This window comes from Perissodus microlepis, chromosome 22, assembly GCF_051167445.1.
Source record: "Perissodus microlepis isolate ML-2025 ecotype Zambia chromosome 22, ASM5116744v1, whole genome shotgun sequence".
Taxonomy (NCBI): domain Eukaryota; kingdom Metazoa; phylum Chordata; class Actinopteri; order Cichliformes; family Cichlidae; genus Perissodus; species Perissodus microlepis.
Genome location: NC_140481.1, coordinates 10,835,424 through 10,857,674, shown reverse-complemented (window position 1 = coordinate 10,857,674; position 22,251 = coordinate 10,835,424). Strand labels below are relative to the sequence as shown.

General features: G+C 39.7%; 4 protein-coding genes across 6 annotated transcripts; all 4 read right to left on the bottom strand.

Annotated features, from left to right (window-relative positions):
* Positions 1-4,929, bottom strand: LOC146362621 (glutathione S-transferase A-like). Its single transcript, XM_084919222.1, has 6 exons — positions 4,643-4,929; positions 4,493-4,558; positions 2,841-2,946; positions 2,163-2,281; positions 1,496-1,581; positions 1-1,390 (listed from the first exon to the last, which is right to left on the bottom strand). Exons 1-6 carry the CDS (start codon positions 4,808-4,810, stop codon positions 1,261-1,263), a joined length of 675 nt encoding a protein of 224 aa, XP_084775348.1. The 5' UTR covers positions 4,811-4,929; the 3' UTR covers positions 1-1,260.
* A 2,111-nt stretch (positions 4,930-7,040) lies between these two features.
* On the bottom strand, positions 7,041-10,047 carry LOC146362620 (glutathione S-transferase A-like). The gene is made up of 6 exons (XM_084919220.1): positions 9,851-10,047; positions 9,642-9,707; positions 9,340-9,463; positions 8,621-8,739; positions 7,935-8,020; positions 7,041-7,841 (listed from the first exon to the last, which is right to left on the bottom strand). Exons 1-6 carry the CDS (start codon positions 10,016-10,018, stop codon positions 7,712-7,714), a joined length of 693 nt encoding a protein of 230 aa, XP_084775346.1. The 5' UTR covers positions 10,019-10,047; the 3' UTR covers positions 7,041-7,711.
* Positions 10,048-11,364: 1,317 nt separating this feature from the next.
* LOC146362619 (glutathione S-transferase A-like) lies at positions 11,365-16,598 on the bottom strand. The gene is made up of 6 exons (XM_084919626.1): positions 16,395-16,598; positions 15,559-15,624; positions 15,343-15,448; positions 12,248-12,366; positions 12,059-12,147; positions 11,365-11,930 (listed from the first exon to the last, which is right to left on the bottom strand). Exons 1-6 carry the CDS (start codon positions 16,560-16,562, stop codon positions 11,798-11,800), a joined length of 681 nt encoding a protein of 226 aa, XP_084775752.1. The 5' UTR covers positions 16,563-16,598; the 3' UTR covers positions 11,365-11,797.
* A 3,002-nt stretch (positions 16,599-19,600) lies between these two features.
* Positions 19,601-22,251, bottom strand: LOC146362618 (glutathione S-transferase A-like). Of its 3 annotated transcripts, none has more exons than XM_084919625.1 (6): positions 22,180-22,251; positions 20,664-20,729; positions 20,461-20,566; positions 20,160-20,284; positions 20,000-20,088; positions 19,601-19,896 (listed from the first exon to the last, which is right to left on the bottom strand). In XM_084919625.1, the coding sequence occupies exons 1-6, from the start codon at positions 22,186-22,188 to the stop codon at positions 19,764-19,766; spliced, it is 528 nt and encodes a 175-aa protein (XP_084775751.1). In that variant the 5' UTR covers positions 22,189-22,251; the 3' UTR covers positions 19,601-19,763. The 3 variants fall into 3 exon arrangements, with proteins under 3 accessions (XP_084775751.1, XP_084775749.1, XP_084775750.1); XM_084919623.1 differs by lacking the exon at positions 22,180-22,251 and adding an exon at positions 21,330-21,367; XM_084919624.1 differs by lacking the exon at positions 22,180-22,251 and adding an exon at positions 21,330-21,366 and having other exon boundaries at positions 20,006-20,088.

Genomic DNA, 22,251 nt, shown 5'->3' with positions numbered 1-22,251 from the left:
TCTCTTTCTCTTTTTATTTTCAATATTATATTTTAACAGATGGCTATTTTCAACTCTCTAAATTTATATTACTTCAGAAGTCAGATGTTGAAACTCTGGAGTGATGTCAGGTATATGCATTAGTGGGTTGCAGTAGGAAAGTTGGAAAAAGAAGGAAAAACAGGATTTATTTTTGCTTCTTTGGCAGGTAGAGCTATTTGGGTATCACAAGCAATACAGCATAACATTTGTTGTTTGTGCTTCGCTGCAGCACGTCTGTGGACTCGGCATATGGTTATTCAGCAAGTTATAGTTTTACTGCTGTTTACATTCACTGCCAGCATTATAGATTGTTAACCTCCTGGTGGAGGAGTTGCTCAAACTTTCCAAATGGAAAATCCAGGTTAAGGGGGTGTTCCAGATAGAAATTCCAAATGGGAACTCAAAAATTCTGTCAATACATTTTGTCTTCCCTTCCGTAGTCTCTGTTTTTTCTGTCTCTCTATGCTTTGTTTGTGTTTCCTATGTTATGTTTTAATTTCTGCTTCTTTTTCATTTCTCTTTCAAATCCCATGATACATTTGTTCTCCTGGGACTTAAACTAGCTATCCCATTAGGAATTAAAAAGAAATAAACACACACACACACACTTGTTTGTGATGCTGAATAGAATTCTAGTGTTTGTAGAACTTCTTTATAATTTGTGAGTTGGACTGTGGGTAGCAGGTTGTTTTTTTGAAGCACAACATATATCAGATCTTTGTTTTTTGGTGTTTTGTTTGTTTGTTTTTTGTCCCCTGGATTTTGTAGAACAGAGCAGTGTTTCATTTAATGTGACTTTGATGTCTTTACAAATCCATGCAGTGATTGCTCAAGTGTTGCTACCTAGATAGGAAAGCTCAGTTTCAAAGAGAAGAATGACAACAATCAAATAAAGCGTTAAAGTTTTGATTTAGTGACCTTTCCTGTCAAAACTGCACAGCTGCAGGATGGATTTAACCCTTTCACACATAGTGGTCACTGCAGTGGACAGCTATTCAAAGGCTTTTTTCCCCTATTTGTGTCAGTGTTGATGGTATACTTACAAATAAACCACTACATTGGACACTGATGTGTCACTCCATACACATCAGTTGTCCACCTAAGTTGACATGTAAAAAGGTCTTTGAAAAGTATATGTTAAAAAAATATTCATCATATTGTACTGAAATACAAGGAATAGTAACAAATTAAAAACACAACAAAGAAAGATTGGCTTGTCAGCTGATGAGCCTCTCAATCTCAGATGTCTTTTAAAAAGTCCTGTCCAGGGGTGTCCTTCCAAAGTGGAGGCCAGGTGGCTTTGATGCTGGGTCTGTCCTTCAGATTTTTATGGTATTCTGACAGTTTGGGGTAACGTTTCTCACTTAGCCTGCAGGAGAGATCAAAACCAGTGTGAGTTCATTGCTGTTTATTATTCCATTCATTCATCTTGCCAAGCAGCTAAACGTCAGCCTTAGTAAAATAGCTTACTTACCCCATGCGGAAGAGAAGAGCAACGCTTGGATAAACAATCACATCAGCCATTGAAAAGCTCTTTCCCGCCAGGAAACCACCTGGTGTCTAAGAGGGGAAAAAAATAAAGCGCTGTGAGGAGAAAACAGTGCAGAACTCAGATTCTAAATATTCCACAGTGTGTCTTTACATTTAAAGATAAGTAAAATTTTTAGGTAAGATTTTTACACAAACAGTGTTAGCGTATATATTGACTGTTTAAATTTGGTACAGTCTGCCTGGCTTTGTCCAAATATCATCCAAACATGTGCTGCTGCTTTGTTTTTCTTTTTTAACTTTTGGTGTTTTTTTTCTAACCTTAACCCAGTTTTCTTAAGAGGCTTTAGAATCTGCCAGATTGTAGGAAGGTTTTTCCTGTGACTTGCCTGGTTAAAGAAAAGAGTTGCATCTCTGTAACACAGTGCAATAGGCTGTTTGGGTGTAAAGTACTTGATTTTACCTCAATCCTGCAAAGATTATGTTTGTGTCAAAACATAAACTTTCCTCAGAAAAAAATTCCCCGACTGTTTCTCCCACTACAAAGCAGTTGGAGCACAAAGCCAGAGCAACAAAGCTATGTAGGTATAAGTTTTGTGCACTGGATGCTTGTTTAGCAGTAGAGTGTAAGTGCGTGCGGGTCATTCACATACCTTCTGCAGGTGTCCCTCCCACATCTGCACCTCACCAGTCAGCGTCTCCTTGAGTCTCTTAAAGGCAGATTCGTGCCTCTCATTCTCTGGGACCCTCCGGTTGTACATAAAAACATCCACTGCAAAATATCAGAACAGACATTTCATGAAGATATTCACTATCTGAGGATTTAAAGCTTTGAGAAAAAAGAAAGTTTCCACACACTGCACAGCATCCACTTCCATATTTTGTATTTTTGGTATGTCTGTGCATTGCTGTGTGACATCAGGCTGTAGGCTGTAAATGCTTGCTTTGATAAACAGAGATTAACATCCTGTTGTGAGGGTTACTCCCAAGGAAATAGTGCATTATGTGAACACACAACTTATTATTGGGTGGCATGTATTTTGAACAACGCTGACCTCAGGAAGAGCAGGGGAACCAACTCTGAGGAGGTTTGCTGAAGTATCAGTGGTTTAAAGGTGACAGGTTCGTGCGTGATGTTGCCAATCATTGACTCAAAATCCCAAAAGGCAGATCTTTTAATGGCAACAACAACAGCTAAGTCATGTAGAGAGTGAACATGTCCCACTAAAACCTCACTAAATGTAATTTGGGGGATCGGACGTGAAGGTGCAGGAACTCAACAGTTATGTCTTTGTGGTTCAAAACCAGAGAGAAGATTTAAGCTAACATACCCATTTTCTGGTGAAGCGTGTTACCCTCAAAGGTACGCTGGAGCACCAGGGCTTTCTCGCTGGAGTTCACAGGGATCAGTTTGGTTCCCTGGGACATGTACTCACACTGTTGGTCGAGACAGGAAAACAGTAAGTGTTATAAAGAGCAGCAAAAAGCTCTGGTTTCTTTTAGAGATGGCACGATACCACTTTTTTTATGTCCGATACCGATACCGATATCATAAATTTGGATATCTGCCGATACCGATATGAATCTGATATAGTGTATTTTTTAATCAATAACCTAACCCTAACCCTTTTTTTAATATCTTGCTGCATTTTGTATAAGTTTACACTCAAGTTTAAATAAATAACAACACTAAAGCTATTCTGTTATACCTGTATGTAAAAAATACACTGCGCCCAAAATATTTCATAGTTCAGCAAAACTGATCAATCTAATAAACTTAAACCTACTCCATCCTCCCTATTCTGGTATTTTAAAGAGTACTTAGCAGAAATATTAAGCAACCTAACTAATAGGGTTGCAAACTCCCAGCAAAAAAAAATAGGGAACCACCCTCCACCTCATGATGCTTAATCGATGTAATCAAATTTAATTTGATACAGGGGGAAAAATGCACAGAAATAAATTATTTTTCAAGAATAATTAAATAGATTCAACATCTTTCTTCAACAGAATTGCAGACTGCACAGATGGTGCCTTCCCAAAGGAAAAAGTAGTATAGCTAACTAGGGTATATTAGACTTAACAGTTACTATATACAGTAATGGACTACTATATATTTTACATCAGATTAAAACTTTGGGTGTAAGATTCAGATAATTATTTATTAAAAGCTAGACATTTTAAATGAGAATAAGAAAGAAAAGTATGTCTTTGTGCCCCCTTTTCCCTGTTAATGCCCTATCGGCCCCCCTGGCTAAACTTTGCTAGATCCGCCCCTGCACAGTTACCAGCTACGTAGAAAAAGATCCTGGTGTAGAAAGTAATATTAAATAAATTCTAACAACAGCTTATCAAGGTTAATAGTGCTGCTGTTGTTCAACCACTGGTTTCCTCTTTCTGGTGAGAAGTGGGCTAAAAACTAAGAAGAGAGACGGACTCGCGACAGAAAAGCCGATCAGCTGATAATTAAGCAGTTTCACGATTGAAGTAGCAGCAGGAGAGGGAGAGAGAGGCAGTCGCTCCATATATCTGTTGTTAAGCTTAACGCTAAAATGCTTTACAAACATTCAGAGATGAACTTACACACTTGCTTTACTTCTCTCTGGGATAACTTCCTCGGAGATGAAATGCTGGTTTGGTAGCGAAGCTACAAATACACACAGTCGCTCTATCACGTGATGCATACTGCTGCAACGTGCTAGGTTATGAGCCGAGTTACGCTGTGTAGCAAGTTTTGTGAGGTGCTTTTTTGATATTTAATGGATCGGATTACATTTTTTATTTCTCGCCGATATCTGATCCAGTAATTTGGGTCAGTATCGGACCGATACCGATACGTAATATCGGATCGGTCCATCTCTAGTTTCTTTTACTCTGCAGTGTAGGGTCCATGTCCAAACAATCATGGTAAACCTAGTAATCCCTCAACTTGACCTCCAACAATCTCCTTGACAACAAGGCAGTACCTTGCTCGAGTTCTCACCTCCAGGAAGAAGCATGCACCGTAGGACTCGTTGATGATTTTGTCCCCACATTTGAAGGCAGGAAGCTTTAAGACAAAGTGGAAAAAAATATGAATAGGTTCAAGTTCAAGCATTCAAAGTCCAGATTGAAACCTGTGATGCAAGCCTACCTGTCCCCTGGGGTTTACATCCATGACTTCCTTTGACTTGTGCTCTCCTTTCTCGAAGGACAGCAGTTTTTGGTTGTATCCCTGCAGTTTCTTCTCCTCCAGAGCGATCATTACCCGCCAGCAGGGGGGAGAGCCGGAGCCCCACCAGAGAGTCATGTCCTTGGCCATGATTTCAGAATGAACAGCTTAGTATGGCAGCTGAAATTACTGAAGGTTAGAGATTAGAAGACTGAAGCCACAACAACTGAAACAGTCTCGTTTTATAGCAAAACTCCAGCCCTCCACATCCGGATTGGTGGATTTAAGTCCTGTCCCATTTTGGTCTTCTGACAAGAGATCTCTTACCCTTTTACATCACAACCCCACAGTTTATATGACATGATAATGAAAGTCAGAGATTTCTGCAGCAGCACAGTTAAATTTATTGACTGTGATTTAATCTAAACCTGCTCGTATTCACAGGTGTGCAAAACTATCATTTTTATGTTGAAAAACTTTTGGAAATGCAAACAAAACAATTCACCTTCAGATCAAATCAAGTGCACAGAGTAAAGTGACACTGGGTGCTTTGCTGCTGTGCTCCCGTGCAGTTTGTTCGGATGTCATCATTCCTGCACGTTACTTGTGTGTGCTTCATTAATACGGTTGCATGTCAACAGTCACAACCTTGGTATCCATCTAATGTGCATATGTTAAACCCTTAAAGATCGTTCTTCATGCATTCGTGTATTCTTACAAGTAATGCTGTTGATTTGTTGAAACTCACGGTGACTCAGCACTTTGTTTTCACCCCCTGTACACACATGCACACAATGCACACACGATTCTGGCACGTCTCTCACGTCCATCAATCACATTAGTTCTGAATGTGTCTAATATCAACTATTTTATGTATCTTTGTACTTGAAATACAAATTTCATCTAGCACTAAAATATACACAATATAACACTAGTTGCTTTGTGCTTCATTCTGTAAGCCTTTAAATTCTTGTCAAAGTGCACTTGAACAATTGCCAATGTCAGCATAGCAGTGAAATAAACTACAGTGGACACATTTGCTGCGATCACTATCTCTGCTCTTCTGGGTCAGTTTCAGTGGACTGTTTCCTGAGTGAATGATTGCTAGAGGAAAGGCAAAACTTGTGGTTTTTACTGAAGTCCTTTTGTCCAAGTAACACACACACACACACAGCTGCAGCCCTGCAATATTATTACGTGCAAGTTTCAACAGTAATAGGCTGCATCGGGATTTCTCTACACCTAAAAGGAAAGAAAAGGCATATGCCAAGAATTTAATTTGAAAATGTGCTTTCCTGTGTTTCCATTAATTCAGTATTTTCATTTTGCAGACGTAGCATGACACACTCCTTTTTTGAGCAAGCGTATATTCAGACGGACCATGCAGCAATGTTTCAAACAAGTCAGAACTGTTGTGGGTTCCCAACACACATACTCAGAAACAATTGTGCTTTTTGGTCTTTGTACTCTCCTTGTTCCTGTTGGTCACCTCCATACTCCATTCAGCCTGTTTTAAACTGCTGCCAGCTCTCCTTCTCATTGTAAGCCCGCTTCCGTCTGGTCCTGGTGTGCTACTGAATAAATAATGGAGGCAGGTTAGACAATGTGTAACAGGTGTCTCACACAGCCTCTATCCCATAGCCTTGCAGCCTGAATCACCTGCTCTCTCCCTCTTCAAACAGCTGAGCCAAAAAACACACCCCACCGAAAGACAACCAAATGGGCCTATGAGGTTTTAAACTGTGATCACAGCAAACTTGGTGGACAGATTTGGACACCTCATCCAAATAATATTGCAAATGCATTTTCAAACTGAGCTTATGGCGCAAAAGGACAACAAACAAGTCCCAAAGTGCTAACATCCAGAAGATTCAGGAAGCAGACCAGATAAAATGGCCAAGCCAGCGGGAGTCAGTTTGCACAAGATGTTTTTTTAGACTGACTAATTATGTAGGATCAGTAATTGTTTACAAAGCTGATTCATACAAACTTATTTTTGAAGTGGTCAAAGTGGTCAAATTAAAGGACACACTCACTGATCCTTAATAAGGAGAATGTGCATTTAACATAGCAGTGGAAATTCACAAATGACATAAAAAGGATTAATGCAAAGTGCCTCATGTATGCAACCTCATGCTGTCACGGGCCATTTGAGTTACCTTTGTGCAGAGAAAAGTGGTTGCACCACACCCAATAGATAAAGGACTCTTTTGATATGATGACCTTTCATTGCGCTTTATTTGTTTAAGCTTGTAAATGCTATAAAAAGGAATTTTACTATAAAGTTAGGCTATTCAAGCTTTTTTGCTAAAGCAAGCCTGTTTATATTTTAGCAGCACAACACCACTGAAATTATCGTAGCTTTAGTAACAATAACTTCAACAATCACTAGAGGGTTTTATTGATTTTTTTGATGAGCTGAAGGCATAATAGTGTTATTGCACATGAATGCCTATAATGTAGGCATTAATATCCATTCATATCAAAAGAGTCGGTGAGAAAAGAAATTACTATGAATTCTACTGCAAAATGAATGCAAAAGCAGTTTCTGCACCACTGCAATGTAAGCAAAGGCCTGGCCACCCCAACGAAAAATCTGATGGCTTTGCCACTGCTCTGATTGTGACACGGCAGCATAATTATAGAAATTTTTTCGTAAACATGATTGTGCGATGTTTTCAGAGAAACAAAGCAAAAAGTTTAATTTAAAGTTTCCGCTTATTGATCTCTCCTGTCAAGACTACACGGCACTAATGTGAGTGGTACTCTCATTAAAAATAGCATCAAAACTTTAAATTTACATTGTCGGGTCAGGTTTGATGCCAAAGGTCAAATTTTATTGGTGGAAATTTAACTTGAAAATAATGAAGCAAACAAAAATAAAACTTAGTTTTTATTGCTTTTACTCACAGCACAACAGAAATAAGATGACATGTTCAGTAACAAATGTAACAAATGTTCAAATATCCACTGCACAGCAGCACAGGGACTGGTAACAAATTAAAAACGCAACAGGAAAAATGTGCTCGCCAGCTGATGAGTTTCTCAGTCTCAGATATCTTTTAAAAGTTCCTGTCCTGGGGTCTCCTTCCAAGTAGGAGGCCAGGTGGCTTTGACGCTTGGTCTGCCCTGCAGCTTTTTGTAGTATTCTGCCAGTTTGGGGTATTTATCCTCGCTTAGCCTGCAAGAAAGACAAAAGTTGGTGTGAGTTTGTTGCTGTTTGTTATTCAGTCCAGGCAGCTACAAGTCAGTTTTGCAAATTTAGCTTACTTACCCCATGCGTAAGAGAAGAGCAACACTTGGAAAAACAATCACATCAGCCATGGAGAAGTTCTCTCCTGCCAGGAAACCGCCTGGTGTCTGAAAAAAGAAGACAAAGAAAAAAAGATTTTGGATGGAAGCTAAAAAAATTTTTTTAAATAGTTGGTGAAACTTGGCTTACTAATTCTTCTACATATATTGTCTCCTTAACAGCAGCTGCTGAGCATATCTCAACAAAAGACTTCAGACAATCAGCTCGTCATCATCCAAGCACTGTGCATCAGCCAACTGTCAACATTTGGTACTTGTTTTTTTGACTTACCTCTATTTCCTCTTGAGGCTGTCTGGCCACTATTGTAAATAGGAAGGTTTTGCCAATGACTTGCTTAGTTAAATAAACATTACACTGACTTCCTGCACAATCTTGTACTGTGAGTTGGTGTTTTCAGGAACGTAAACATCAAATGTTCAACATCAATTGATATCTCTGTCAATAGATGTCTTGGACATTTTCCCCTTTAAATCATTATAGTGAGTCAAAATACCGAGGGAATAAAAAGAAAAGAAAAGACAAAGTGCTTTTACACGGTAGCACCCATTACATCCAACAGCTTATAACTTCCTGCTAGGGTTATTGCCTGTTTCTGCAGCTTTGTAGCTGTCGTGCTCTGGGTGCTTGTGAGTGCATGCGCATCATACCTTCTTCAGGTATCCCTCCCACATCTGCACCTCAGTAGTCAGCGTCTCCTTGAGTCTCTTAAAGGCAGATTCATGCCTCTCATTCTCCGGGACCCTCCAGTTGTACATAAAAACCTCCGCTGCAAAATATCAGAACAGACAATTACTGTCTAACATCAGGCTGAAGACTATAAAAAGGTACCCAAATAACATCTATAGCAGCTTATTTAAAAATGAGTGTTCATGTTAAGCAAATGTTCATTTTGGTTACATGGGATTTTCTGGTGTCATTTCTACACTGTCTCAGGAATTTACTTCCAAGGCTAATTTGAGCAGAGATTAACATCCCGGCATGTTGTGAGGGTTACTCCCCAGAGAAATAATGCTTTATGTAACACTCTTAAGTGAAGGCACAGCTCTTTTGTGTGTTGCATGTGTTTTGAACACCTTGGACCACGTCGGTGAAAGTTGATGTCAAAGCCTCTGAGGAGGTTTGCTGAAGACATGAAGTCTCAGCGGGTTAAAGGTTACAGGTTTGTGCGTGATGTTGCCAAGCATTGTTTAAAATCCCAAAAGGCAAATCTCTGAATGGCAACAACAACAGCTAAGTTATACAGAAAGAACTTTATAAGATTTTCTTTATAAACTCTGTAAATCCCCTGGTTTCAGTGTCCACATCAGCATACAGGGATATCGAGCTCAACAGGTATGTTCAGAAGGCCATGACAGAGTTAACATACCCATTTTCTGGTGAAGTGTGTTGCCCTCAAACACACGCTGCATTATTAAAGCTATCAAAGCGCAATTGTTGTCGGAGCCGGCGCAGTCAGGAATCAGCTTGGTTCCCTGGGACTTGAACTTGGACTGAAAACAACACATGAAAGCACACGGAAACACATGAAACGAGCAACTGTTCTGAGGTGCAGTGCACCCTGCGGTGTAGGGTGTCTGCTTATACAAAGCATTGCAGAGCATGCAATCACCAGTCACCCTCCAACTTAACAACTCCTCAGTGAGATGAAATTTTAAGTAAGGTTCTCACCTCCAGGAAGAAGCATGCACCGTACGACTCATTGATCACTATGTCCCCACATTTGAAGGCAGGAAGCTTTAAGATAAAGTAGAATGAATGTTATTAATATATACTTCAAAATTAAGCATTATTATTTGTAATTGCACAGTGAATATAAAGTACTTCAGGGGGTGGGGGTTTGAGTGCAGTTTAAAGGTATGAATGTGATGCAAGCCTACCTGTCCCCTGGGGTTTACATCCATGACTTCCTTCGACTTGTGCTCTCCTTTCTCAAAGGAGAGTAGTTTTTGGTTGTATCCCTGCAGTTTCTTCTCCTCCAGAGCGATCAGCACCCTCCAGCAGGGGGGAGAGCCGGAGCCCCACCACAGAGTCATGTCCTTGGCCATGGTTTCAGAGGTTAACCTGAGAGCTGAAGTTAAAGGGAGGTTAAAGATGAGAAGAAGGTAAAGAGCCTCATTATATAGCAAAACTCCAGCCCTCAACATCCGGTTTGGTGGCTTTAAGTCCCGTCCCATTTTGATGCTCTGACAAGAGATTTCTCACAGATAGCGCGGTGTGAATTCTTTTTTGAGCGAGGTCACGCACCTGCATTTTACCTGACATGATGCTGTCGGAACATTTTTGTAGCAGCACAGTTTGAAACATTTTGTTTGATAAAGATTGTTGTATTCACAGCTATTGCAAAACCGCACCAATATTCTGAATTTCAGTGAATAATAATGTTTATAACGTTAAAATCAGGTGTAGAAACTAAAGTGAAAGTGAAAGTTTCTGTGGGGTTTATCAGAACCCAACTTTATTCCTGTGGGCTTTATTATTACGGTTACATGTCAACAATCACAGCTGTAGTTAGCATCCATCTGTTATACGTATGTTAAAAACTGTTATCATCCTTGTTCGTGCTTTATAGATTCCTGCAGTGTTGTTGCTGATATTTTGAAACTCACAGTGACTCAGCAGTTGTGTATTTACAACTTCACACGCAAGCACAGGCACGCAACATTGGCACAGTTTTCACGTCTCTCTGTCTGATACCCCTGATTTTAATGCATTCTTTCATTTGACATCCACATTTCTAGCTTCACCAAATCCCTGCTTCTGTTTTTGTTTTCTTCTTTTGTGCTTCTTTCTCATGTTAGTGTGCACTTGGCAGCATGGACTTTTGCATGAACAGCGGTGAAGAGAACTGCATGTTTGCTGCGATCGCTGTCTCTGCTATCTTGGGCTGTTTTTCAAAGAAGAGCTCGCTGTGGGATAAACTTCTGCAAGATTTCCCCATACATGTCAGAATAAGAAGCACGTTTTTCTTCTTGCCTTTGACTGATACATACATACACATATATTGTGTTTGTGCATTACTTTCAGTGTTTTCATTTTGCTTAGTTGGCATGATGTAAGCATTTTTTGCTGACTACAGCAACAGTTTGTTTCTGATGTTTTTATCAGGTTCACTGATGTGCGACAAAAAAGCAAACAAAATGCTGCAAAGCAAAAGAGAAATAAAACCTGTGTGAACTGACATTAACTGTGTCCCTCTCATACAAGTTCCCTGGTAAGAAGTTGACCAACTTTATAAAACTAAAAAGGCTGGGTTCATCCTGAAATTACCTCACTCAGCTTCTGATCATGCTTTGCAAAAAAAACCCTCACGTAAAAGGGTTTTAGTGGTGCCTAGATGTGCAGGATCTGAGTTCATGTTCGCAAGCATAATAAAATACGTCAACAATGCTGATTGACACAAGTTTATTTTTAACTTAAAGTGACCATTTGCCAAAATACAGTACACTCAGTGGGTATAAATGAGGCTGTGAATTTAACATAGCAATGTAAAATCATGCAAATGATATCAAATTGAAGCACGAGGCATTGGAATTCCCTTTATGTACAGAAAACTAGTTCTTAGTCCTTTTCTTCTTTAGCAAAAAATGTTCTGACTCTAGTTCACTGATATAAATGTATTAAAGGTTTAAAAAAAAGTGTAGATTTCATTTTTTGACTGTTGGTTGATGCTACATGACATCTCATATTAAAAACAAACAAACAACAAAAAAACTGCTGTTAATGGAACCTGAACTTGTATCAGTCAACAGAAACTGTCGTTAGATATACACACAAACAAAAGCTGCAATATTATTATGTGACATTCATTCACGTCTGCATGAATGTCAGATGTCTTTCAGTGTGTCTTGTCCCTCAGGGTTCTCCAGCCAATGAGGAGGCCAGCTGGCTTTGACACTGGGTCTATCCTTCAGCAGATTGTAATACTCTCCCAGTTTAGGATAACGCTTTGCAGACAGCCTACAGATCAGAGCAGAAGGTAGAATATAGAATATAAAGTTCAGTGACTACAGATCATCACTTATTATACTGATGAAACATGAAGGAGAAGCAGCTGTCATTTCTATTTCCTTCTCTGCCACTCTTACCCAAATCTGAAAAGATAAGCAACTGTAGGAAAAATGACCACATCTGCCAGTGTGAAGGACGGTCCTGCCACATGAGAGCCTGAGCCCAGCTTGGATAAAAGAAATGCAAATTACAGCACAGTTTGAATAAACCAAAGCAGGCGATGTCAGCTTGTGTTTCTGTGTGTGTGTGTGTGTGCCTTCACATACCTTCTGCAGGTAACCCTCCCAGAGTTTGAGTTCAGTGGTCAGAGCCTCTTTGTTTCTATTCAGAGCCGATTCATGTCTCTCACCTTCAGGAACAAACCAGTCGTAGTAGATAACCGCATCTGAAAATAAGCAAAACTCAATCACAGGATGCTAAAAACATTTTTTACTGTAAAGGCATCGCAGCACTATTTTTATCATTGCCCTTTTCTGTTCTTATAGGAAACACAGACAAAAGAACAGCTTCTACTGTGTCTATACTGACAAAAGGGAATATATGGTCACTGTCTCTGTATATAAGAAGTGCAGAAAGCTCAACAGGCACTTTTTTCTTCAGCTGAACATGTGATGGATACCGCGATTTTATTGGGCAGCTGTAGCTGAGGAGATAGAGCAAGTCATCTACCAATTGGAAGGTCACTGAATTTTATTCCCTGACTACTCCAGACTCCAGGAGTTTTCTCGAGCAACATCCTGATGATGACCACCTGATGCATCTGTATGTGCGCACAAAAGCATTTAGGTACAGGAAAAAAGTGCTTTTGTGTGACTGGGTGATGAATGAGGCTTGTAGTAAAAAGCACTCTCCGTGCTTTGTCAGTGTTATATAAGCAACACTCAGAGGTGGAAAGTAACGAATTACATTTACTTGCGTTACTGTAATTGAGTAGTTTTTTTGTGTATTTGTACTTTTTAAAGTCATTTTTCAAGTCTGTAATTTTACTTTTACTTAAGTATATTTTTTAAAAAGTATTGTAGTTCGCTACGTTTTCAATCACACCCGTTACTGAGTAAATTAAAAATAAAAAAAAACATTGCGCTTCGGAAATACTGCAGGGAATGATGGGTAGTAGAACAAATTGGCGCTAAGGTCACGTTAAAGATGGAGTCTGACATCGGTGTTACGGATCCAGTGAAAAAAGAAGCCCCGTCGAATTCTGCTGACCCTGAACTCGAAGAAACGGATGTGAACCCCTGGCCGTATTTAAGGGACCATTTTGGCTTCAAGTGCAAGAAAGGCAACAGCTTTATTATGCAGTGTAAGCTGTGTTTGCCCAGAGAGACCGAGTTAGCAGCTTTTAAAAATTCCACATCAAACCTGCGCAAGCAGTTAAATACAACTCGTACCGTTATGGTAGCAAAAAGGCTGTGTTCAAATTAATCACATTACGTTAAGACATCTGTGAAGAACACAGATAACGTTGGTTGGTACTAGCAACTTGCTGTAATCGGGCACGTTGCTGTCCACGCAACTTACATTTTTTTTACTGGGTTGGTAAATTGCCAAAAGAAAATGTGTTTACCTACGTTTTTCCTGTTTGTTAATAATAATAATTTATTTTAAAAAATAGTTAAATTAAAGACAGAAGCGGCTACTTTCTTACTTAACCCACATATGTTCACACTGCAGGCAAAAGAATAACAGAGCGCTCACTTACCTTAGATTAGTCAAAGACAGCTGACTTCTGTTACTTGTTAATTAGCACTTGCAACCTCCCGTTAACTAGCCTGTTACTGTCCAATAAAAAAAAAAAACACGAGGTATATTGGTATAATTTACCAGCAGTAGCTATGTAATGCATTGATGTCTTATTAGGGACGTCAAAAAACTTTCTCTCAAACTTAACACTGGCCTGCCTGCCTCAGCTGCCTTCGAGCGTCTCTTTAGCTGTGCTGGACTACTGTTCACTGCAAAGTGAGCAAGGATGAACTCTACTAACTTTGAAAATCAACTGCTCCTCAAAATTAACAGGAAGTTCAGAGAGTAACACTCTAGGATGGATACAAAGGAACTTTAATCTAGAGGTACAGTAGGGCAGGGCCAAGTTTAAAAAATTAAAAAACATTTTTAAAGCAGCTGCCGTTCAGTTCAGTACTTGTTCTCTTATTTGACAGTTTAGAACACATTCTCATGTGAAAGAATGATATGGTTTTGTATTGAAAACACTGTGATACCTGACAGTTTGGTTGATTGGTTTGGTGACCATTATCCATTTTCATGTATATACTTGCAGTTTAACTGCCACTGCACTTTAATTTGTAAAGTTTTTCTTTTCACTAAAAAAGAACTACTTTGAGATTTATATCCCACTGTCTTTTTTTGCACTACTCAGAAGCGGCTGTCCTCCTGCTGACAGAAAAGTAACTATGTAACTTTTACTCTGAGTACATTTTAAATGAGCTACTTTTTACTTTTACTTGAGTACATTTTTAGACAGGTAATTTTACTTGTACTTGAGTAAAATTTCAGCAAAGTAATAGTACTTTTACTTGAGTAAAATATTTTAGTACTCTTTCCACCTCTGGCAACACTCCATTTACTATTGTACCATTTCTTTTATCAACTCAGAGTCATTGCCAAGATAAAGTCCGGACTTCCTCAAAAGGGCCTGGAAAAACCCTTTTATCACTTCCCGCCTGGACGACTTTATTACTTCTACTTTGGTACAGAATAACTATCTCTGTGCCACCTGCTGTAAGTCAAGAATACAGCAGTTCATCTTTTCACTGGTATTGGAAATCATGAACACGTCCCTTCATTGGTTCCCTGTCCATTTTGGAATTGACGTTAAGATTTTATTGCTAATGTTTAAGATTTTTAAGTGGACCTTTGTATCTGTCTGAGCTGCAATCATAAAACACATTCATAAACCTGTAAGAGCTCTGATATAAATGACTTTCAAATACATACAAAATCCACTGCTCATAAACTGTCTAAAATGTTTTGTTTTGGGTCTGGACTTATTTCAGTTACTTATCTCCATCATCATCTAACGTGATGGAACGCCAGTCTAGTAAGTTTGGCAGGCTCTGAAGGGAAGAGACTTCTTCCTCGAAGTTCACCCATATCTCCTCAAGCTGCTACTGCTAAGTCAACTGTAAAACTGTGTCAGGCAGTCGGCTACATGCATGTAACACCAACTGTTCTGTTGTTTGCTGAAAGAGCAACAATCAAGATGCCATGCACTCCTCACATATTTAGTGTTAGCATGGCGCACAGCTAATGTATTTGATGTTGGCAGTTGTTTTAATGTATCTGTGTAATGTAATGTATTGTTATTGCTTAAAAATTAGCACAAAAAAAGTTTTCGTCTTACTGAGTTTGTCGTAGAATGTGAGACCCTCAAACATGCGTTGGTACATCAGAGCTTGTTCTTCTTGGCTGTCCGGGATCAGTTTGTTTCCTTGGGACTTAAACTGGCTCTGCCATTGAGGAAAGAAAAAAATGCGCACACATATGAGCTTGTTACTGTTTGTGATGTTGAATTTAGTTGTAGGGTCAGTAATAATTCTTAATGAATTAGCATCCTCACCTCCAGGTAAAAACAGACTGCATAGGAGTCGTTCACAATAGTGTTTCCATGTTTGAATGTTGGAAGCTGTGGGAAAAAAATTATAACGTGAGCAAGACAAACTATCAAAGCTGCCATTTGAATCACTTGGATACCTGAAGTTTCCTGTGTTAATTGCACTGAGAGCCGCCAGTAGCAGATTGCTATGATTACATGTTGTAGTGCATCACAAAGTGCAACATATAACATATTGTAGTTTGTTTTTGCCTAAGTTAGCTGCTAAAGCTGTAGCAGGCGTGTCACCCCTCCCATCTGCAGAAAAGGTCAATATACAGTACTGTCATGCTAATAACGTCTTGCTAACCTTTAGCTTCACAAAGTATTTGACCCTGTTGTAAAAAATGAAAATCCTCGTGACTTCGACAGTTTTAACTACACTCCAGGTTCTTGGTGCTAACCCGCCTGTGCTGAGCAACTTTTAATCCGTTATGCCCAAGGAGAAATCAGGTGAACAGGCCAGTATGTTAAGATCTACATTGGATAAGATTTTGTAATATACCAACAATCAGTGTTGACAGAAGGGCACTGAACTGAAACAGCTGCTCTTGGGACACAGCCCACCATTGGCCAAAGGTCAACTTTCACAGCTGCCTTTCTAAAACTAAAAAAAAACTAAGAGGGGCAGGCTGAATAATGTTGTGTAACCAGCTTTACTTACCTAGTAGAGCAACAATACATATATCATGTTGATGAGGATGAGGTTGTTGAGGTTATTATGCAAAGTGATTTTAAGCATTAGACTTAATGATAATATTGTATGGTACATTAGCTAAGGTGTAATTTTCTTAAGGCCCTACCTGTCCCCTGGGATTTATATCTAACACTTCTTTGGACTTGTGCTCCATTTTATCGAAGGACAGCAGTTTTTGGTTGTAGCCCTGCAGGTTCTTCTCCTCCAGAGCGATCATCACCCTCCAGCAGGGAGGCGATCCGGCCCCCCACAGCAGAGTCATTGCCTTAGCCATGGTTTCAGAGGGAATTCTTACAACTGAGAGTGAAGTTGTGGAGGGATGATGAAATGAAGACAGAAGCTAGAGGAGCACTGACAGATAGATTTATAGCAAGCTACAGCCCTTCCCATTTTATTGTTACGTATAAAGATGGGTGCCTTAACACAAGACAGATCAAACACGAGCAGCCCCCTTAGTAACAGCAGTGCTGATTAACTATTAACTACATCTGTGTGGATTATGACTCGCCGTGGAGACATTGTGGCTCCCTCTTCTTTACAAAGTTGCTTCAGTTCATTGTGGTTTGCAAGCATTCATTCATGGACAGCTTTGTTTTAAAAGGCCTGCAACAGCATTTCAAGGTTGAATCCAAGTTTCTGACTGGGACTCTGCAACACATTAAGTTTTTTCTTTTTCTGTTATAGATTTGCTGTCTTGTCATCTTGTTGCTTGAACTAGGTTCAGCCAAGCTTTAGCTGTTGGACAGGTGGATTCATTTCACCCTAGAGGACTTTGGGATCCAGAGGAGTTCATGGTTGACTCAACATTTAACATGCTAGCTGAGGTCCTGTGGATACAAAACAAATCCTCCTCAACCCAGCTTTACAGCTGGTGTGAGGTATTTGTGCTAATATGCTGCATTTGGATTTTGCCACAAGTGGCGTTGTGCATTACATCGACTGTACAATTTGGTCTTGTCTGTTTAAAGGACACTGTTCCCGAAGTCTTGTGTTTTGTTGCAGTCTCTCTGAGCATTTCCAGTCTGACCTAGGGATGAAATTACTGTGATGTCCACTCCTAAGAAGATTGTGACGTTGTGTTAACACAGTGTGTGACCAGCACACTGCCAGAACCTTCCTTTTTATAGTGGTGCTCAAAAATATAATTAAACATTTAATTACCAACACTTGGCTGTGACTTATCCTCTCAGTTTCTATGGAAGCAGAAAGTTTGAACTTAGTTTTTCATAGGACTGCATAGAAGACTTTTTTTCACATGACTATATAAACTGTATTTTTTTTAAAGTGACAAAACCTGTAAAATATAACACAAAAGTTTAGTGAGTGTTTCACTGTGCACATTGGTGGCTAATTTCAGGTTTATAGAGCCCTTGAGTTGTTTTATTTGCAGTTCCTGATACCTCTCAAAATAGTCCTTGATCATGGTTTACATTTTAACAACCTGCTGTAACCTGCTGTTTTCACATTGCACATCCACTGGTGATATCGCTGGATGATTACAACTGATAAAGGTTATACGGGGGGCAGATAACATTCACAACTCACGTGATCATCTCTTAAACTCTGTTGAAAACTCACGATGACTTAACATGTCATGTACATGGAAACTGTCCAATGGATGTCTCTGATGCCACCTATTTAAAAGCAACCCCAGTTTCTCTGTGACGCTTCCTCACAAAACTCCGAGTAAATGTCCACCTGAGCAGTTCCAGAATCAGTGTGGCAGTGGAAAAAAACGCAATCACTCTCCACTACTCTAGGTCTGTTGTGGCTTCCAGATGATAATCTACCACAACAAAAGCACATGGTTTTCCTCCAACACACTCCTGCAAAGTATTATTTTCATGTTTTTAATGGGTCTGATATTATAATTAAAATTTTCTCCATAATAAGAACTTTTGCACAAGTCTTCTTTAGCACGCCATGTTTATTTATTTATTTTTTTTATTGGATCAAAATGCAAGATTGCGTAACACTGAACTATGTGATTTATGCAAAGTCATGACAACACATGCATTCCTGTACTGTTGTATGACTGAGGGGATGGGCCTGGATATCTACTATACGACTAATGGAATTCAACTTTTGTTAAAATGCAAAATCATGCAAATGGTGCACTACTGAACTATCAGCCTAAAGCAATGGTAGCACAATGGATTTGATCAACTGTCGAACAGGAAAAGCCAGTTCTAGTCACGTAGCAGAATTCCTTTACTGTGGTGTGACTGGGAGGATGAAACTGGATAACTACGTGGGTTACTGTTGAAGTAACCTGAACATGGTTAGATCACAGATTGTCTATTAGGGTAACAAAAGCTGCTGTGATATTACATTAAGTGTGAGGAACTCCCAGCATGAATCTTACTATAATGTGTGACTGTCTTCATTGCTTCTGCTTGAATTTGTGCAAGTCTAGCATACAGTGTTTCCAATAAGGGTGAGACCTTCCGTCATGCATCGGTACATTAGTGCTTGTTTCTCAGAACTGAAAATATTCAACATTTTCCTTGTTTTAATTCTTGCTGTTTACCTTGAGGTGTAAACATGCTGCACGTGGGTGAATGCAGGGAGCTAATAGAAAGAAACTGACAGAAGAAGTCAGGTCGTGCGGCTCAACATTGTGTTCCATAAGCATCTTAAGGCTTTTGTTCATTTCAGAAAAACAGAGAAAGATTTGCACTACACAAAGAGTACTGACAGTAAGAGTGCAATGCCTGAGAACGGATCAGTCAGCAGTGTCCTATATCTGTGATGCCCCAGATGTGAAAAGAGGGGAAGATGCACCAAAACGGCTTCAAATATGCGCTACAGTTATTTATAGAAGTTCATAGATTCACAATAAATCGACAGCTGTTAATGAAAAAAATAATTTAAATTATTTAAGGTGATAATTTATTTTGCCACTCTTTCCTACTTCCAATATTACAGTACATTTTAAAACTAGAAACAAGCTTCAGTCTATTCTCTGAAAGCAGCAACAATAAAGCCAGGAGGTGTAAAAAGAAGCAGTGATTTCTGGAAGTGATCCTGGGCCCACGCAGTGATTTCCATGACAGAATCATGCCAGTTTTTAATGCAGTGCCGCTTGAGGCAAAACATCCTATAATGATTTTTGATCTGGGGGCTCGCACACAGAGCTTTCTCCAGATTCACTGAACCATAATGTGCTGTTTTTTAGGCTTTTTGTTCTCTCCTTCTTTTTAAGATACATGGTAACTTGTATGGAAGCACAAGAGTTACATTGTTTTAAATGTGAAAATCCTAATAAAAAGAAATATCTCCACAAAACAAGTGAATGTTTTTGTTTCTTGGAAGGTTTTTTATTGACAGGACAGAAAAAGATGCAAAGTCATGACTTCTGCGGTGAAGTTAAACTGCTGTCAGAAAAAAACAGAATATGTATGAGTTACCAAAAGCTGCAAGCAAAAAAACAAGAGCTGCTCTGTCATTATGCAGCATCATCTATGGATGAATATCAGATGTCTTTCAGTGTATCTAGCCCCTTGGGGCTTTCCAGCCAATGAGGAGGCCAGCTGGCTTTGACACTGGGTCTCTCCTTCAGCAGATTGTAGTACTCTCCCAGTTTAGGATAACACTCTGGAGACAACCTACGAATCAGAATAAGGAGAATTTCAAGTCCCGTGTCTACAGATCATCCTTCATTTTACTGATGATACCACATGGAAATACAAACAGTCTCTGCATGCTTACACAAACCTGAAGAGAGTGCCAACTGTTGGAAAAACGACCACGTCTGCTAGCGTGAAAGACGGTCCTGCCAGGTAAGAGCCTGAGCCCAGCTTGAAAAAAGAAAATACAGTTGGAACAAATCAAAGCAGGTCTGTCTGAGTTTGTGTGTTTATGCACATACTTTCTGCAGGTAACCCTCCCAGAGTCTGAGTTCAGTGACCAGAGCTTCTTTGTTTCTCTTCAGAGCCGATTCATGTCTTTCACCTTCAGGGACAAACCAGTTGAAGGAGTAGTAGATAACCACGTCTAAAAAACAAAACATTAAAAGATGGCACATTCATCTGTTAGCAGGTTCACATGATGTGAGAATTTTTCCATTTTAAAACATAAGTTATCCAAAGAGGCATTATTTTGGAAGTTGATTGAAAAGTTTTCTGTGTAATTTCCCGAGAGACGAGGCTCAGAGGAATAATAATACTTACTGAGTTTCTTGTAGAATGTGAGACCCTCAAACATACGCTGGTACATCAGAGCTTGTTCTGCTGGGCCATCTGGGATCAGTTTGGTTCCCTGGGATTTAAACTGGCTCTGCCAGACATTAGGAAAAGACACACATTTAACCGTGGCACATTTTGTGATGTTGGGTTTAGTGTGAGTGAACTTTTTGTTAAAATGACGTTCTCACCTCCAGGTAAAAACAGGCTGCGTAAGATTCATTGAGAACGTTGTCTCCATGTTTGAAAGTGGGAAGCTGAAAAATAAATAAACAAATAAATAACAATAATCATAATAATGACAAGTTATTAAAGTGTGTTAGAGTCAGTAGTTAAGCTGCTGTGCTGGATCAAACAGGAATCCTTAATAATAATTACAAGAACAAGTGAGATTACACACAACGTGTCACATATTCAGACACCAAACCTCACATTTCTGTGTTTTATTTAACACTGCTCTGCTGTTGCACTGTTCCCTAAACAAACTAAACCCAGTAACACATTTTTTAAAATGGGCCAGTCTGGCCATTTGATTAAACCTGCTCATCAAGTTCAAACTGGTTGAAACCAGGCTACAAACACAAGAGCTCAGTTATCTCTACACCCATATTCACTACGTGTCAGCTCACGATAAGTGCTCGTCCAATCAGGTGCTGCAAGGCGTCTCTTGGAGCGTCTTAAAAAAAAAAGTCTACTTGAATAATGGAATATTTTCCGCCAGAGCAACAGCCCATATTTCAGTGTTAATTAATGAGATTGGTTATTGTCCAATGTATTATGCAAAAGGATCAGATTCAAGGATATTCGTCAGTGTTGTGTTAGTAACAAGGGCTTGTTTGCAAAATAGCTCACCCTACCTGTCCCCTGGGATTTATATCTAACACTTCTTTGGACTTGTGCTCCAGTTTTTCTAAGGAGAACAATTTTTGGTTGTATCCCTGCAGGTTCTTCTCTCCAGAGCGATCAGCACCCTCCAACAGGGAGGAGAGCCGCTCCCCCACAGCAGAGTCATGTCCTTGGCCATGGTTTTAACTTGAGATTCACGGTGTCACGCAAAACACAACAGCACATTTGAACTTCTCTTAATACAGACCTTCCCAAAGTGTGGGGCCCGCCCCCTAGGGGGGGGCACAGAGCCATTGCAGGGGGGGCGCGGAATGAAAAGGGGGGGGGAACCAAAACGCTTGGACACTGCTAGCACGGGGCGCCCACACAAACGCAAAGCAGGAGATGAAGCATCGCTGAATATGTTTCCAAACCAACTTCATTCTAAGCCAAAGACTAGAAAATATGGTGAAGCATGTCTTCCCTTTGGTTTCACCTGGACAAGTGCTGAGGTAGGTCTCCCCTGCAGAATTGGTTTTCCCTTCGTGGGGAGCAGCGCTGGGCTGTCTAAATCACGGACAAACAGTATCCCACAGCTGTTTGTGTTTTTAAACCCATTTTGCACAGAGAGGCATTTTTTGAAAAATGCATTGATAGCAATGTTGAATATTATTACACAGGAAAAAACACAACTACACGTAAAATAATCACATCATGATGCCTCTGCCTTTCTAAATGGGGGGACAGTAGCTGCGTGTGTATGTAAGCGTGTAAAACCTGCAGATAATCAGAATAACAGTATTTTGTGTCTATCTGCCATTCTGCAATTCATCTCATGTAAAAAATAACATGCGCACAGCGTGACGTGAAAAAGGCTCATACCTTTGACATTGCGTGACCAACTCTGTATTCCTCGTCAAACGCCTTTACGTGTGGACAAAACAGCTGCGTTTT